At 46.0% G+C, this 16,261-nt stretch overlaps 1 protein-coding gene across 1 annotated transcript; it reads right to left on the minus strand.

Moving 5' to 3' along the window:
* Window positions 1-12,829: 12,829 nt before the first annotated feature.
* LOC124010052 (ladderlectin-like) lies at window positions 12,830-15,881 on the minus strand. The gene is made up of 6 exons (XM_046322384.1): window positions 15,809-15,881; window positions 15,210-15,297; window positions 14,754-14,869; window positions 14,250-14,441; window positions 13,152-13,266; window positions 12,830-13,040 (listed from the first exon to the last, which is right to left on the minus strand). The coding sequence occupies exons 1-6, from the start codon at window positions 15,821-15,823 to the stop codon at window positions 12,949-12,951; spliced, it is 618 nt and encodes a 205-aa protein (XP_046178340.1). The 5' UTR covers window positions 15,824-15,881; the 3' UTR covers window positions 12,830-12,948.
* Between the last annotated feature and the right edge of the window lie 380 nt (window positions 15,882-16,261).

Below are 16,261 nucleotides of genomic sequence, written 5' to 3' on the forward strand. Positions count from 1 at the left end.
TTTTAGTCAATAAGATTCTTGCTACGTAAGCTTAACTTTCTGAACATTCGAGACGTGTAGTCCACTTGTCCTTCCAATCTCCTTTGCATTAGCGTAGCCTCTTCTGTAGCCTGTCAACTATGTGTCTGTCTATCCCTGTTCTCTCCTCTCTGCACAGACCATACAAACGCTCCACACCGCGTTGCCGTGGCCACCCTAATCTGGTGGTCCCAGCGCGCACGACCCACGTGGAGTTCCAGGTCTCCGGTAGTCTCTGGAACTGCCGATCTGCGGCCAACAAGGCAGAGTTCATCTCAGCCTATGCCTCCCTCCAGTCCCTCGACTTCTTGGCACTGACGGAAACATCGATCACCACAGATAACACTGCTACTCCTGCTGCTCTCTCTTCGTCCACCCACGTGTTCTCGCACACCCCGAGAGCTTCTGGTCAGCGGGGTGGTGGCACCGGGATCCTCATCTCTCCCAAGTGGTCATTCTCTCTTTCTCCCCTTACCCATCTGTCTATCGCCTCCTTTGAATTCCATTCTGTCACACTTACCAGCCCTTTCAAGCTTAACATCCTTATCATTTATCGCCCTCCAGGTTCCCTCGGAGAGTTCATCAATGAGCTTGATGCCTTGATAAGCTCCTTTCCTGAGGATGGCTCACCTCTCACAGTTCTGGGCGACTTTAACCTCCCCACGTCTACCTTTGACTCATTCCTCTCTGCCTCCTTCTTTCCACTCCTCTCCTCTTTTGACCTCACCCTCTCAACTTCCCCCTACTCACAAGGCAGGCAATACGCTCGACCTCATCTTTACTAGATGCTGTTCTTCCACTAACCTCATTGCAACTCCCCTCCAAGTCTCCTACCACTACCTTGTATCTTTTCCCTCTCGCTCTCATCCAACACTTCCCACACTGCCCCTACTCGGATGGTATCGCGCCGTCCCAACCTTCGCTCTCTCTCCCCCGCTACTCTCTCCTCTTCCATCCTATCATCTCTTCCCTCTGCTCAAACCTTCTCCAACCTATCTCCTGATTCTGCCTCCTCAACCCTCCTCTCCTCCCTTTCTGCATCCTTTGACTCTCTATGCCCCCTATCCTCCAGGCCGGCTCGGTCCTCCCCTCCCGCTCTGTGGCTCGACGACTCATTGCGAGCTCACAGAACAGGGCTCCGGGCGGCCGAGCGGAAATGGAGGAAAACTCGCATCCCTGCGGACCTGGCATCCTTTCACTCCCTCCTCTCTACATTTTCCTCTTCTGTCTCTGCTGCTAAAGCCACTTTCTACCACTCTCAATTCCAAGCATCTGCCTCTAACCCTAGGAAGCTCTTTGCCACCTTCTCCTCCCTCCTGAATCCCCCCCCCCCTCCTCCCTCTCTTCAGAGGACTTCGTCAACCATTTTGAAAAGAAGGTCGACGACATCCGATCCTCGTTTGCTAAGTCAAACGACACCGCTGGTTCTGCTCACACTGCCCTACCCTGTGCTCTGACCTCTTTCTCCCTCTCTCTCCAGATGAAATCTTGCGTCTTGTGACCGCCGGCCGCCCAACAACCTGCCCGCTTGACCCTATCCCCTCCTCTCTTCTCCAGACCATTTCCGGAGACCTTCTCCCTTACCTCACCTCGCTCATCAACTCATCCCTGACCGCTGGCTACGTCCCTTCCGTCTTCAAGAGAGCGAGAGTTGCACCCCTTCTGAAAAAACCTACACTCGATCCCTCCGATGTCAACAACTACAGACCAGTATCCCTTCTTTCTTTTCTCTCCAAAACTCTTGAACGTGCCGTCCTTGGCCAGCTCTCCCGTTATCTCTCTCAGAATGACATTCTTGATCCAAATCAGTCAGGTTTCAAGACTAGTCATTCAACTGAGACTGCTCTTCTCTGTATCACGGAGGAGCTCCGCACTGCTAAAGCTAACTCTCTCTCCTCTCATCCTTCTAGACCTATCGGCTGCCTTCGATACTGTGAACCATCAGATCCTCCTCTCCACCCTCTCCGAGTTGGGCATCTCCGGCGCGGCCCACGCTTGGATTGCGTCCTACCTGACAGGTCGCTCCTACCAGGTGGCGTGGCAAGAATCTGTCTCCTCACCACGCGCTCTCACCACTGGTGTCCCCCAGGGCTCTGTTCTAGGCCCTCTCCTATTCTCGCTATACACCAAGTCACTTGGCTCCGTCATAACCTCACATGGTCTCTCCTATCATTGCTATGCAGACGACACACAATTAATCTTCTCCTTTCCCCCTTCTGATGACCAGGTAGCGAATCGCATCTCTGCATGTCTGGCAGACATATCAGTGTGGATGACGGATCACCACCTCAAGCTGAACCTCGGCAAGACGGAGCTGCTCTTCCTCCCGGGGAAGGACTGCCCGTTCCATGATCTCGCCATCACGGTTGACAACTCCATTGTGTCCTCCTCCCAGAGCGCTAAGAACCTTGGCGTGATCCTGGACAACACCCTGTCGTTCTCAACTAACATCAAGGCGGTGGCCCGTTCCTGTAGGTTCATGCTCTACAACATCCGCAGAGTACGACCCTGCCTCACACAGGAAGCGGCTCAGGTCCTAATCCAGGCACTTGTCATCTCCCTTCTGGATTACTGCAACTCGCTGTTGGCTGGGCTCCCTGCCTGTGCCATTAACCCCCTACAACTCATCCAGAACGCCGCAGCCCGTCTGGTGTTCAACCTTCCCAAGTTCTCTCACGTCACCCCGCTCCTCCGCTCTCTCCACTGGCTTCCAGTTGAAGCTCGCATCCGCTACAAGACCATGGTGCTTGCCTACGGAGCTGTGAGGAGAACGGCACCTCAGTACCTCCAGGCTCTGATCAGGCCCTACACCCAAACAAGGGCACTGCGTTCATCCACCTCTGGCCTGCTCGCCTCCCTACCACTGAGGAAGTACAGTTCCCGCTCAGCCCAGTCAAAACTGTTCGCTGCTCTGGCCCCCCAATGGTGGAACAAACTCCCTCACGACGCCAGGACAGCGGAGTCAATCACCAACTTCCGGAGACACCTGAAACCCCACCTCTTTAAGGAATACCTAGGATAGGATAAAGTAATCCTTCTCACCCCCCCGCTTAAAAGAATTAGTTGCACTATTGTAAAGTGGCTGTTCCACTGGATGTCATAAGGTGAATGCACCAATTTGTAAGTCGCTCTGGATAAGAGCGTCTGCTAAATTACTTAAATGTAAATGTAAATGACTAACCCAGTGCACTGCTTGCTATTAATTCTATCTGATGGTGTTTGCGTGTTTAGGTCAAAATACAAATAAGGTCCCCATTTGGAACACTGACAAGTAAAGAGCACACATATATATAGTAGCAGTCAAAAGTTTGGACACATCTACTCATTCCAGGGTTTTTCTTTATTCTTTACTATTTTCTACATTGTAGAATAATGACGACATCAAAACTATGACATAACACATATGGAATCATGTAGTAACCAAAGAAGTGTTGAACAAATCAAAATATTTTATATTTTAAGATTCTTCAAAGTAGCCATCCTTTGCCTTGATGACAGCTTTGCACGCTCTTGGCATTCTCTTATCCAGATTCATGAGGTTGTGTTGTGGCAAGGTAGGGGTGGTATAAAGTAGATAGCCCTGTTTGGTAAAAGACCAAGTCCATTTATTTGACAAGAACAGCTCAAATAAGCAAAGAGAAATGACAGTCCATCATTGCTTTAAGACATGAAGGTCAGTCAATGCGGAACATTTGAAGAACTTTGAAAGTTTCTTCAATTGCAGTCGCAAAAACCATCAAGCGCTATGATGAAACTGGTTCTCCCGAGGACCGCCACAGGAAAGGAAGACCCAGAGTTACCTCTGCTGCAGAGGATAAGTTCATTAAATCAAATCAAATGTATTTATATAGCCCTTCGTACATCAGCTGATATCTCAAAGTGCTGTACAGAAACCCAGCCTAAAACCCCAAACAGCAAGCAATGCAGGTGTAGAAGCACGGTGGCTAGGAAAAACTCCCTAGAAAGGCCAAAACCTAGGAAGAAACCTAGAGAGGAACCAGGCTATGAGGGGTGGCCAGTCCTCTTCTGGCTGTGCCGGGTGGAGATTATAACAGAACATGGCCAAGATGTTCAAATGTTCATAAATGACCAGCATGGTCAAATAATAGTAAGGCAGAACAGTTGAAACTGGAGCAGCAGCATGGCCAGGTGGACTGGGGACAGCAAGGAGTCGTCATGTCAGGTAGTCCTGGGGCATGGTCCTAGGGCTCAGGTCCTCCGAGAGAGAGAAAGAAAGAAGGAGAGAATTAGAGAACGCACACTTAGATTCACACAGGACACCGAATAGGACAGGAGAAGTACTCCAGATATAACAACCTGACCCTAGCCCCCCGACACAAACTACTGCAGCATAAATACTGGAGGCTGAGACAGGAGGGGTCAGGAGACACTGTGGCCCCATCCGAGGACACCCCCGGACAGGGCCAAACAGGAAGGATATAACCCCACCCACTTTGCCAAAGCACAGCCCCCACACCACTAGAGGGATATCTTCAACCACCAACTTACCATCCTAAGACAAGGCTGAGTATAGCCCACAAAGATCTCCGCCACGGCACAACCCAAGGGGGGCGCCTACCCAAGCAGGATGATCACAACAGTGAATCAACCCACTCAGGTGACGCACCCCCTGCAGGGACGGCATGAGAGAGCCCCAGTAAGCCAGTGACCCCTGTAATAGGGTTAGAGGCAGAGAATCCCAGTGGAAAGAGGGGAACTGGCCAGGCAGAGACAGAAAGGGCGGTTCGTTGCTCCAGAGCCTTTCCGTTCACCTTCCCACTCCTGGGCCAGACTACACTCAATCATATGACCCACTGAAGAGACGAGTCTTCAGTAAAAACTTAAAGGTTGAGATCGAGTTTGCGTCTCTGACATGGGTAGGCAGACCGTTCCATAAAAATGGAGCTCTATAGGAGAAAGCCCTGCCTCCAGCTGTTTGCTTAGAAATTCTAGGGACAATTCGGAGGCCTGCGTCTTCTGACCGTAGCGTACGTGTAGGTATGTACGGCAGGACCAAATCAGAGAGATAGGTAGGAGCAAGCCCATGTAATGCTTTGTAGGTTAGCAGTAAAAACCTTTAAATCAGCCCTTGCTTTGACAGGAAGCCAGTGTAGAGAGGCTAGCACTGGAGTAATATGATCAAATGTTTTGGTTCTAGTCAGGATTCTAGCAGCCGTATTTAGCACTAACTGAAGTTTATTTAGTGCTTTATCCGGGCAACCGGAAAATAGAGCATTGCAGTAGTCTAACCTAGAAGTGACAAAAGCATGGTTTAATTTTTCTGCATCATTTTTGGACAAAAAGTTTCTGATTTTTGCGATATTACGTATTTGGAAAAAAGCTGTCCTCGAAATGGTCTTGATATGTTCTTCAAAAGAGAGATCAGGGTCCAGAGTAAAGCCGAGGTCCTTCACAGTTTTATTTGAGACGACTGTACAACCATTAAGATTAATTGTCAGATTCAACAGAATATCTCTTTGTTTCTTGGGACCTAGAACAAGCATCTCTGTTTTGTCTGAGTTTAATAGTAGAAAGTTCGCAGCCATCCACTTCCTTATGTCTGAAACACATGCTTCTAGCGAGGGCAATTTTGGGGCTTCACCATGTTTCATTGAAATGTACAGCTGTGTGTCATCCGCATAGCAGTGAAAGTTAACATTATGTTTTCGAATAACATCCCCAAGAGGTAAAATGTATAGTGAAAACAATAGTGGTCCTAAAACAGAACCTTGAGGACACTGAAATTTACAGTTGATTTGTCAGAGGACAAACCATTCACAGAGACAAACTGATATCTTTCCGACAGATGAGATCTAAACCAGGCCAGAACATGCCGTGTAGACCAATTTGGGTTTCCAATCTCTCCAAAAGAATGTGGTGATCGATGGTATCAAAAGCAGCACTAAGGTCTAGGAGCACGAGGACAGATGCAGAGCCTCGGTCCGATGCCATTAAAATGTCATTTACCACCTTCACAAGTGCCGTCTCAGTGCTATGATGGGGTCTAAAACCAGACTGAAGCATTTCATATACATTGTTTGTCTTCAGGAAGGCAGTGAGTTGCTGCGCAACAGCCTTTTCTAAAATTGTTGAGAGGAATGGAAGATTCGATATAGGCCAATAGTTTTTTATATTTTCTGGGTCAAGGTTTGGCTTTTTCAAGAGAGGCTTTATTACTGCCACTTTTAGTGAGTTTGGTACACATCCAGTGGATAGAGAGCCGTTTATTATGTTCAACATAGGAGGGGCAAGCACAGGAAGCAGCTCTTTCAGTAGTTTAGTTGGAATAGGGTCCAGTATGCAGCTTGAAGGTTTAGAGGCCATGATTATTTTCATCATTGTGTCAAGTGATATAGTACTAAAACACTTGAGCGTCTCTCTTGATCCTAGGTCATGGCAGAGCTGTGCAGACTCAGGACAACTGAGGTTTGGAGGAATACGCAGGTTTAAAGAGGAGTCCGTAATTTGCTTTCTAATAATCAGAATCTTTTCCTCAAAGAAGTTCATGAATTTAGGAAGGGCATCAAGTAATCTTTGTGTTGTCTGTGAATTTATAGCACGACTTTTGATGGTCCTTGGTTGGGGTCTGAGCAGATTATTTGTTGCAATTGCAAACATAATAAAATGGTGGTCCGATAGTCCAGGATTATGAGGAAAAACATTAAGATCCACAACATTTATTCCATGGGACAAAACTAGGTCCAGCGTATGACTGTGACAGTGAGTGGGTCCAGAGACATGTTGGACAAAACCCACTGAGTCGATGATCGCTCCGAAAGCCTTTTGGAGTGGGTCTGTGGACTTTTCCATGTGAATATTAAAGTCACCAAAGATTAGAATATTATCTGCTATGACTACAAGGTCCGATAGGAATTCAGGGAACTCAGTGAGAAATGCTGTATATGGCCCAGGAGGCCTGTAAACAGTAGCTATAAAAAGTGATTGAGTAGGCTGCATAGATTTCATGACTAGAAGCTCAAAAGACGAAAATGTCATTTTTTTTTGTAAATTGAAATTTGCTATCGTAAATGTTAGCAACACCTCCGCCTTTGCGGGATGCACGGGGGATATGGTCACTAATGTAGCCAGGAGGTGAGGCCTCATTTAAAACAGTAAATTCATCAGGCTTAAGCCATGTTTCAGTCAGGCCAATCACATCAATATTATGATCAGTGATTAGTTCATTGACTATAATTGCCTTTGAAGTAAGGGATCTAACATTAAGTAGCCCTATTTTGAGATGTGAGGTATCTCTTTCAATAATGACAGGAATGGAGGTCTTTATCCTAGTGAGATTGCTAAGGCGAACACCGCCATGTTTAGTTTTGCCCAACCTAGGTTGAGGCACAGACACGGTCTCAATGGTGATAGCTGAGCTGACTACACTGACTGTGCTAGTGGCAGACTCCACTATGCTGGCAGGCTGGCTAACAGCCTGCTGCCTGGCCTGCACCCTATTTCATTGTGGAGCTAGAGGAGTTAGAGCCCTGTCTATGTTGGTAGATAAGATGAGAGCACCCCTCCAGCTAGGATGGAGTCCGTCACTCCTCAGCAGGTCAGGCTTGGTCCTGTTTGTAGGCGAGTCCCAGAAAGAGGGCCAGTTATCTACAAATTCTATCTTTTGGGAGGGGCAGAAAACCGTTTTCAACCAGCGATTGAGTTGTGAGACTCTGCTGTAGAGCTCATCACTCCCCCTAACTGGGAGGGGGTCAGAGACAATTACTCGATGCCGACACATCTTTCTAGCTGATATGCACGCAGAAGCTATGTTGCGCTTGGTGATCTCTGACTGTTTCATCCTAACATCGTTGGTGCCGACGTGGATAACAATATCTCTATACTCTCTACACTCGCCATTTTTAGCTTTAGCCAGCACCATCTTCAGATTAGCCTTAACCCGTTAGTCCTATAGGGGCAGTATTTCATTTTTGGATAAAAACACGTGCCCGGTTTAAGCGCAATATTTTGTCACGAAAAGATGCTCGACTATGCTTGGAATTGATAGTTTTGGAAAGAAGACACTGACGTTTCCAGAACTGCAAAGATTTTCACTGTGAGTGCCATAGAACTAAAGCTACAGGCAAAACCAAGATGTTTGAGCGACCAGGAAATGAACAGGATTTTTGAGGGTACGTTTTCCATGATCTCCTTATATGGCTGTGAATGCGACAGGAATGAACGGACACTTTCTAGCGTTTCCCAAGGTGTCTGCAGCATTATGACGTATTTGTAGACATATCATTGGAAGATTGACCATAAGTGACTACATTTACCAGGGGTCCCGCACGGTGTCTGTGTGGAAATTGGTGTGCAAAAGTCACCTACCAGTATTTTCCCATCCGAATCAGAAAAGAATGCAGGCTTCTAGGACTGGCATTTCAATGAAGAGATATATGACAAAACACCTTGAGGATTGATTGAAACAACGTTTTCCATGTTTCAGTCGATATTATGGAGTTAATTCGGAAAAAAGTTTGACGTGTAGGTGACTGAATGTTCGGTTAGTTTCGGTAGCCAAATGCATAGTAACAAAACGGAACGTTGTGTCCTACACAAGATTCTTTCAGGAAAAACTAACTGAGAGTCTCCTCATTGAAACATCTGAAGTTCTTCAAAGGTAAATTATTTTATTTGATCCCTTTGCTGGTTTTTGTGAATATGTTGCGTGCTAAATGCTAACGCTAAATGCTAAGCTAGCTATCACCACTCTTACACAAATTATTGATTTTCTCTGGTTCTAAAGCATATTTTGAAAATCTGAGAGACAGGATTGTTAAGAAAAGGATAAGCTTGAGAGCAGGCATATTTATTTCATTTCATTTGCAATTTTTAGAAATCGCTAATGTTGCCTTATGGTAATGAGCTTGAGGCTGTAGTCACGATCCCGCATGCGGGATGGGGCGGACTAAGTGGTTTTAACGTCGGTAGCCCTGCCCCCTGGTAAACAGTGTATGATCGCTGGATGATTCGTTTTAAGTCTAATACTGCGGGTAATGGAGTCGCCAATGACTAGAGTTTTTAATTTGTCTGAGCTAATGGTGGGAATCTTCGGCGTCTCAGACCCCGTAACGGGAGGAGTAGAGACCAGAGAAGACTCGGCCTCTGACCCGCTGCTTAATGGGGAAAACCGGTTGAAAGTTTGTCGGCTGAATGAGCAACACCGGTTGAGCTCTCCTACAGCATTTCCTTCCAGAAACCGTGAGAAAGTTGTCCGGCTGCGGGGACTGTGCCAGGGGATTTATACTACTATCTGTACTTTCTGGTGGCACAGACGCCATTTCATCCTTTCCTACACTGAAATTACCCTTGCCTAACGATTGCGTCTGAAGCTGGGCTTGTAGCACAGCTATCCTCGCCATAAGGAGAGTACAGCGACTACAATTAGAAGGCATCATGTTAATGTTACTACTTAGCTTCGGCTGTTGGAGGTCCTGACGAATCGTGTCCAGATAAAGCGTCCGGAGTGAAAAAGTAGAGGAAAAAAATATATATATATGAACGGTAATTAAAAAGTGAAAACCGTAAAGTTGTCAGGTAGCAAAATAGGTTGGCAACAAAACGCACAGCAACTCGAAAACAAGCCTGCAAGTTGTGACCGGAAATGACGTCAAATGATAGCAGTAGTCACCTACTGGTTCACAGAAGGGGATTTAGAGCTAAGCACGTACTCTTCTTTCCCTTACTGACCCTAATGGGTATTGCCTACACCCACTTGGTAAAGTGACAGCCTTCAGTTCAATACCATGATCACGGTGATGTAATTATACTAGCTAGCTGTGCACGGAGGGAGTAAACACGTCACACTGCGCATCATGGGATTCCATATGTAATGCATTTCTAAAGCCCTTTTTAGGTCAGATTTCACACAAAGTGCTTCTACAGAAAACCAGCTTAGAACCCCAAACATCAAGCAATACAGATGTAGAAGCACGGTGATCCGCAGGCAGAACAGTTGAAACCAGTCTAATAGATTTGGCTCTAATAAATTCCATCTTGTACTCACACGTCTATACCCAGCGAGAGTTTGGAAATGCAAAGCTACATTCTGGGATTCGAACCACCAAACGGCTGCCCCACTTCTTGGTATGTGTTATTTCTTACATTGTTACCCCAGGAAATCTGAAGTTTTATTACATGCAGCCGGGAGGAACTATTGGATATAAGAGCAACGTCAACTCCCCAACATTACGACTTTCCCAAAACGGCTCCTCTGTTTGGTCCACCACCCAGGACAATGGATCGGATCCCAGCCGGCGACCCAAAACAACGGCGCCGTAGAAGGGGCAGACGGAGCGGTCTTCTGGTCAAATCGTGCACCCGCTTCCGAGCATACTACTCGCCAATGTCCAGTCTCTTGACAACATGGTAGACGAAATCCGAGCAAGAGTCGGTACAGCCACCTGGTTTTTCTGAAACAAACATCTCTCTGGCAAGAAGAAGGGCGGGGGTGTATGCCTTATGATTAACGAGACGTGGTGTGATCATTACATACAGGAACTCAAGTCCTTTTGTTCACCAATCAAATGCCAACCGCATTATCTACCAAGAGAATTCTCTTCGATACCCCACCCAAGTAGACACATCGACAGCCTTGAAAGAACTTCATTGGACTCCATGTAAACTGGAAACCACATATCCTGAGGCTGCAGTTATAGTAGCTGGGGATTTTAACAAGGCTAATCTGAAACCAAGGCTCCCTAAATGTTATTAGCATATCAAATGCGCGACCCGGGCTGGCAAAACCCTGGATCATTTCTATTCTAACTTCCGCGACGCATACAAAGCCCTCACCCGCCCTCATTTTGGAAAATCTGACCACGACTCCATTTTGGTGCTGCCAGCCTATAGACAGAAACGCCCGTGCTCAGGTCTGTTCAAAGCTGGTCCGACCAATCAGATTCCACGCATTCGCGCAAAACTGAAAGCGCGAACCACTGCTTTTAAATCTGGGCAAGGCGACCGGAAACATGACCGAATACAGTGTAGCTATTCCCGCCGCAAGGCAAACAAGCTAAGCGTCAGTATAGAGACAAAGTAGAGTCGCAATTCAACGGCTCAGACACGAGAGGTATGTGGCAGGGGCTACAGTCAATCACTGACTACAAAAACAAAACCGGCTCCGTCGCGAACCACGGTGTCTTGCTCCGAGACAAACAACTGCTTTGCTCGCTTTGAGGACAATACAGTGCCACCGACACGGCCCGCTCCCAAAACCTGCGGGCTCTCCTTCACCGCAGCCAACGTGAGTAAAACACTTAAACGTATTACCAGGCCAGACGGCATCCCTAGCCGCGTCCTCAGAGCATGCGCAGACCAGCTGGCTAGTGTGTTCACGGACATATTCAAGCAATCCTTTCCATGTCTGCTGTGCCCACATGCGTCAAGAGGGCCACCATTGTTTCTGTTCCCAAGAAAGCTAAGGTAACTGAGCTAAATGTCTATCGCCCCGTAGCACTCACTTGCGTCATCAGCTTTGAGAGACTAGTCAACGACCATATCACCTCCACTCCAATAGGTTCAGACCCTGGGCCTCGACCCAACCCTGTGCAACTGGGTCCTGGACTTCCTGACGGGCTGCCACCAGGTGGTGAGGGTAGGAAACAACTTCTCCACCCCACTGATCCTCAACACTGGGGCCCCACAAGGGTGCGTTCTCAGCCCTCTCCTGTACGCCCTGTTCACCCATGACTGCGTGGCCATGCACGCCTCCAACTCAAGTTTGTAGACAACACTACAGTGGTAGGCTTGATTACCAACAACGAGACTGCCTACAGGAAGGTGGTGAGGGCCCTCGGAGTGTGGTGTCAGGAAAATAACCTCAGTCAACAAAAAGGAGATGATCGGTGACATCAGAAAACAGAGGGAGCAGCCCCTATCCACATCGACGGAACGGTAGTGGAAAGTTCCTCGGCGGACACATTACGGACAAACTGAAATGATCCACACAGGCGGCACAACAGCGCCTCTTCAACCTCGGGAGGCTGAAGAAACTGCTTGTCACCAGAAACTCACTTTTACAGACGCACAAGCGACAGCATCCTGTATCGCCGCCTGGTACGGCAACTGCGCCGCCCATAAACGTAAGGCTCTCCAGAGGGGGCAACCTATCTGCCCTCCAGGACACCTACACCACCCCATGTCACAGGCAGGCCAAAAAGATCAAGGACAACCTGTTCACCCCACTATCATCCAGAAGGAGAGGTCAGTACAGGTGCATCAAAGCGGGGACAGAGACTGACAACCAGCTTCTCTCTCAAGGCCATCACTTTTAAACAGCCATCACTAACATTGAGTGGCTGCTGCCAACCTCTAGCCACTTTATATAATGTTTACATACCCGACATTATACTCAGGTATATACACTACTCTAAACCATTTTCTGCATCTTGCCTATGCCGGTCGGCCATCCATATTTTTTATGTACATATGCAAAATTGTTAGATATTACTGCATGGTCAGAACTAGAAGCACAAGCATTTCTCGACACTCACATTAGCATCTGCTAACCATGTGTATGTGACAAATAAAATTGATAGGGAACAGATGGGGTAGGGAAATGTAACACTTAAAATTCACAGAAGGTTCTCTGGCAACAGCATGATCATTTTCTACTTATTTTAAAACTATATACACACTGTTCATTTACGTTAATGTTTGCAGAGTAAGACAACTTTTTGGGTCCTAAGAGAATTCTATTCTTCAAGAAACAATGGATCAACAATATCAAAGAATTTAAATGCCCACTGAACAGACACCCAGACTGCATCTTCAAGAAACAAAGTGAAGCAGTGTTTAATAACCACTCACAAGATTAAATACGTACACCCGTTTTATTGACAACAAGCTACAATAGTTACACAACAAGTCAAACATATTTTAACATGAAACATTTGCAGTTAGGATGCTGACACCAGAGTAGCATTTTTGGTTTCAATTGACAGTTTGAAGGATTAAACAGGTTCTTATGGAGCACACGGAGGGATAGCTCTCTCCACATGATTCATCGTTCCAGCCGTTTTCAGCTTAAGAGGAAACACGAAATAGAAATTACCTCGATGTACACACGAAAAGTAGGTCACATTTATTTCTTAAACTTACTCAAAAAAAGTTTAATTTGATGAATGATAATGTACCTCCAAAGTTGATCTGAATACATGGCTCTCTGCGACCATTGTGGTTATTCGGCTCCCCTTCAGCCCAGCTCTGGTGATCAAATTTGGAGCCGTCACTCCAGAACCATAGCCTGTCCTGTGTGGAAGTAGTGAGATCTCAGTATCAAATGTTACATGTGCTTGCTGAACAATTTCTAAAATACAACACTCATGGTCTTTCCTCCAACAAAACAGTAAAAGCCACCACTACCAAAACATGCAGACTGACAATGGAACTGTTGGGTGAGAAAAAAAATACACAAGTGTTGATACTACAGCCACATTTCTAGAAATCCCCAAAATAGAAAAAGACAGCTAGTAAGTTGTTTCTGCGCCATAGCAAAGAGGAAGAGGCGAAGCGAGAAGGATAACAAAGCCCAAAATCTGCCTTCAAGCGGGTAGCGTTTTTCCTGGTCACCAAGCAACTCGTTTTTGTATGGCCGTCAATTTCATTAACGAAAAACATAATGGCTTATTTGAGCAAATATACGTTTTGTAATGCTTAGGTTGTTACGAGTACTGATACAAGTAGCACACATGACATGCCAGAAACTGAGAAAAACATTTCTCGGAGTTGTGCCTGTCCCTCGAATCTGACCGACATTGCAGACTCTTCACATCGTTAGAGGCCAATGGAGTATCTGGTTCATCTAATGGATCAGATGTGGCAATTGCTCTGGATATTTCGAGATGCTCAACTCAAATCTAGACCTACAACCAACAGTATTTATTTTGCTTTTGACAATTACTTCACACGAGGCATAGGTCACATGCCTAAATACTTAAAATGACATTAATATCAGTTTAAAGAGATGACATTGGTTAAAAGGTCGGCAAGTAACTTCATGCCTACTGTGCCAAAGCAATTTACAGTTATTAAAATGGGAGTGTGGATATAATGGTAATATCCAAATTCCACGTAGAACTCGAGTTGCGAATGTCAATCTTTCCTCTGCGGTACCTCAAACTGTGGTCATTACCAGCTGAGAAACTGGAGAGTTGATTACTCCTGGCACAGAGTTGTCTGACCAGTGTCTTAACACCTACTCCGAGCTGATGGTTTTATTAGTCTTAAGTCACCTTTTCCACCTTTGCTTGAACAGCATCAAATCCGCCAATCCAGGTAAGAGGGAAACTGCCAGTCGTGATCAACACCACCGCCTGTACAAATTGGGACTCTTCATAGCTGTGCACAGATGCCAGGTTTGCGCCAAGGTACTTTACAGTGTTGTACACAGGCTTCAGTTTTTCTCCAAGTAACTGACAGTGGCGCTAGAGCAAGCAGTACACAGAGACAAAGACATGTCATAATGGAAGTATTAGTCAGTTGTCCAGTCTGAGAATTTGTCTTCTGGACTCTCAAAATAGGAATTAGTTCATCTCAGTCTTAACCCATGCCTTGAGGGTTCTAATATACAAGAGGGCCCAACTCCACACAATATTGAAAAGCCTATAGAAAATTGCAATTACTGCATATTAAGGGGAGGTTCAGTATTTTACATGAGGCGCCTGTTAAAATAAGGCCAAAGCACCTTAAACTCAAAATACTAAGTTGACTTCAATTGTAGAAAGCAAGCATTATACCTCCGCATTGGGCCATGTCCTTGCCGTTTTGACAAACATGAAGCAGCGTGAATTAAAATGGAACCAGCCTCTGGGGCATGGGTTTCTTTGGTCTGCTGCAAATGTCACCAAATCATCTGAAAGTAGAAGACAGGGAGGGTTCGAAATTGCAGCAGACTTTAAAGGATAGTCCAGACTGACCCTTGCATCAAAAATAACATTTGGAGATCAGTCATACCACACTACAACAAAACATACACAATCAATGATGTAAAGCACAAACTCATTCCACAGAGCACAGAGTGTCTACAGGTTTTCGCTCCTCCCTCGATTGATCAATTTAGGTCACTAATTAGTAAGGAACTCCCCTCACCTGGTTGTCTAGGTCTTCATTGAAAGGTAAGCCAACTGCAGATGCAAGAGACTCCGTGGAATGCGTTTGACACTCGTGATGTAAAGTGTGAGGCTGACTCTTACTTGCTATGCGCGCAGTCATTCTGTCGCCCAGTGTAAAGGCAGCGCAGAGAAGCAGTAGAAGGGTCAACATCGCCATGGTGATAGTCTCCTGAGAGACACACACACACACACACGAGATAAGCCATCAGTGTTTCCCCAACCTCTCCTCGAGTACCCCAGCAAGTCCACTTAACACATTCAACTAATGAAGGGCTAAGGAATACCAGTCATCATCTCTTCCACCACAGAGTAGATTAGCCTGGCACACGGGAATAAGGAGAAGTCTATGCTCTTGGTTTCTCCCCAAAACAGCACCCTAGACATGGTTTTAAATGTGACGTTTTAAGCCAATAGTTGACTAACCAGAGGTGGGATAACGTCAAGTTGCGTTGATTTAGTAACTTGCAGTGTCTAATACTCGAGATTTGTTTGACAGTTGAACACGTGAAAAAATATTTACTACTACTATGACCTGTTGGAGACCCCTGCCCTATGTAACGCACCACATTTGAATAGGGTCACATATGCCCAATGGGTCCTGGTCAAAAGTAGTGCACCACATAGGTTACCATTTGGGATGAAAGCAGATACAGCACTAGATGACTATGTTGAACTCTCACCTGTAGTCTGGTCATGTCAGCGCTCTGTTTGTGAGATGGGTTCTACTGCTTCCTGCTCTCCTTTTTTAAGGACCCATCCAGTCAGACCCCTCCCTCTCTCATCCTTTAACCGGTCAAATAATCAACTAATCATCAAGCTTTTATCATTTGAATCAGCTGTGTTGTGTTAGGGCAAAAACCAAAACGTGTAGCCACCGGAAGAAGTTTGCTGGTGCAGGGTACTTTTAATGAATGCTATTTTCAATTGGGGTGCTGGAAAAATATCTTTGCCTGTGCTACAGGCACTCTATTGGTCCACTATTATAGCACAACTTTTGTGAAAATGTAACAAATCTATAAAAAGTTAACATATATATATATTGGACACACATACTCATTCAAGGCTTTTTCTTTATTTTCACTATTTTCTTTGTAGAATAATAGTGAAGACATCAAAACTGTGAAATAACAAAT

The sequence above is a fragment of the Oncorhynchus gorbuscha genome, linkage group LG22 (genome assembly GCF_021184085.1).
Source record: "Oncorhynchus gorbuscha isolate QuinsamMale2020 ecotype Even-year linkage group LG22, OgorEven_v1.0, whole genome shotgun sequence".
NCBI lineage: Eukaryota > Metazoa > Chordata > Actinopteri > Salmoniformes > Salmonidae > Oncorhynchus > Oncorhynchus gorbuscha.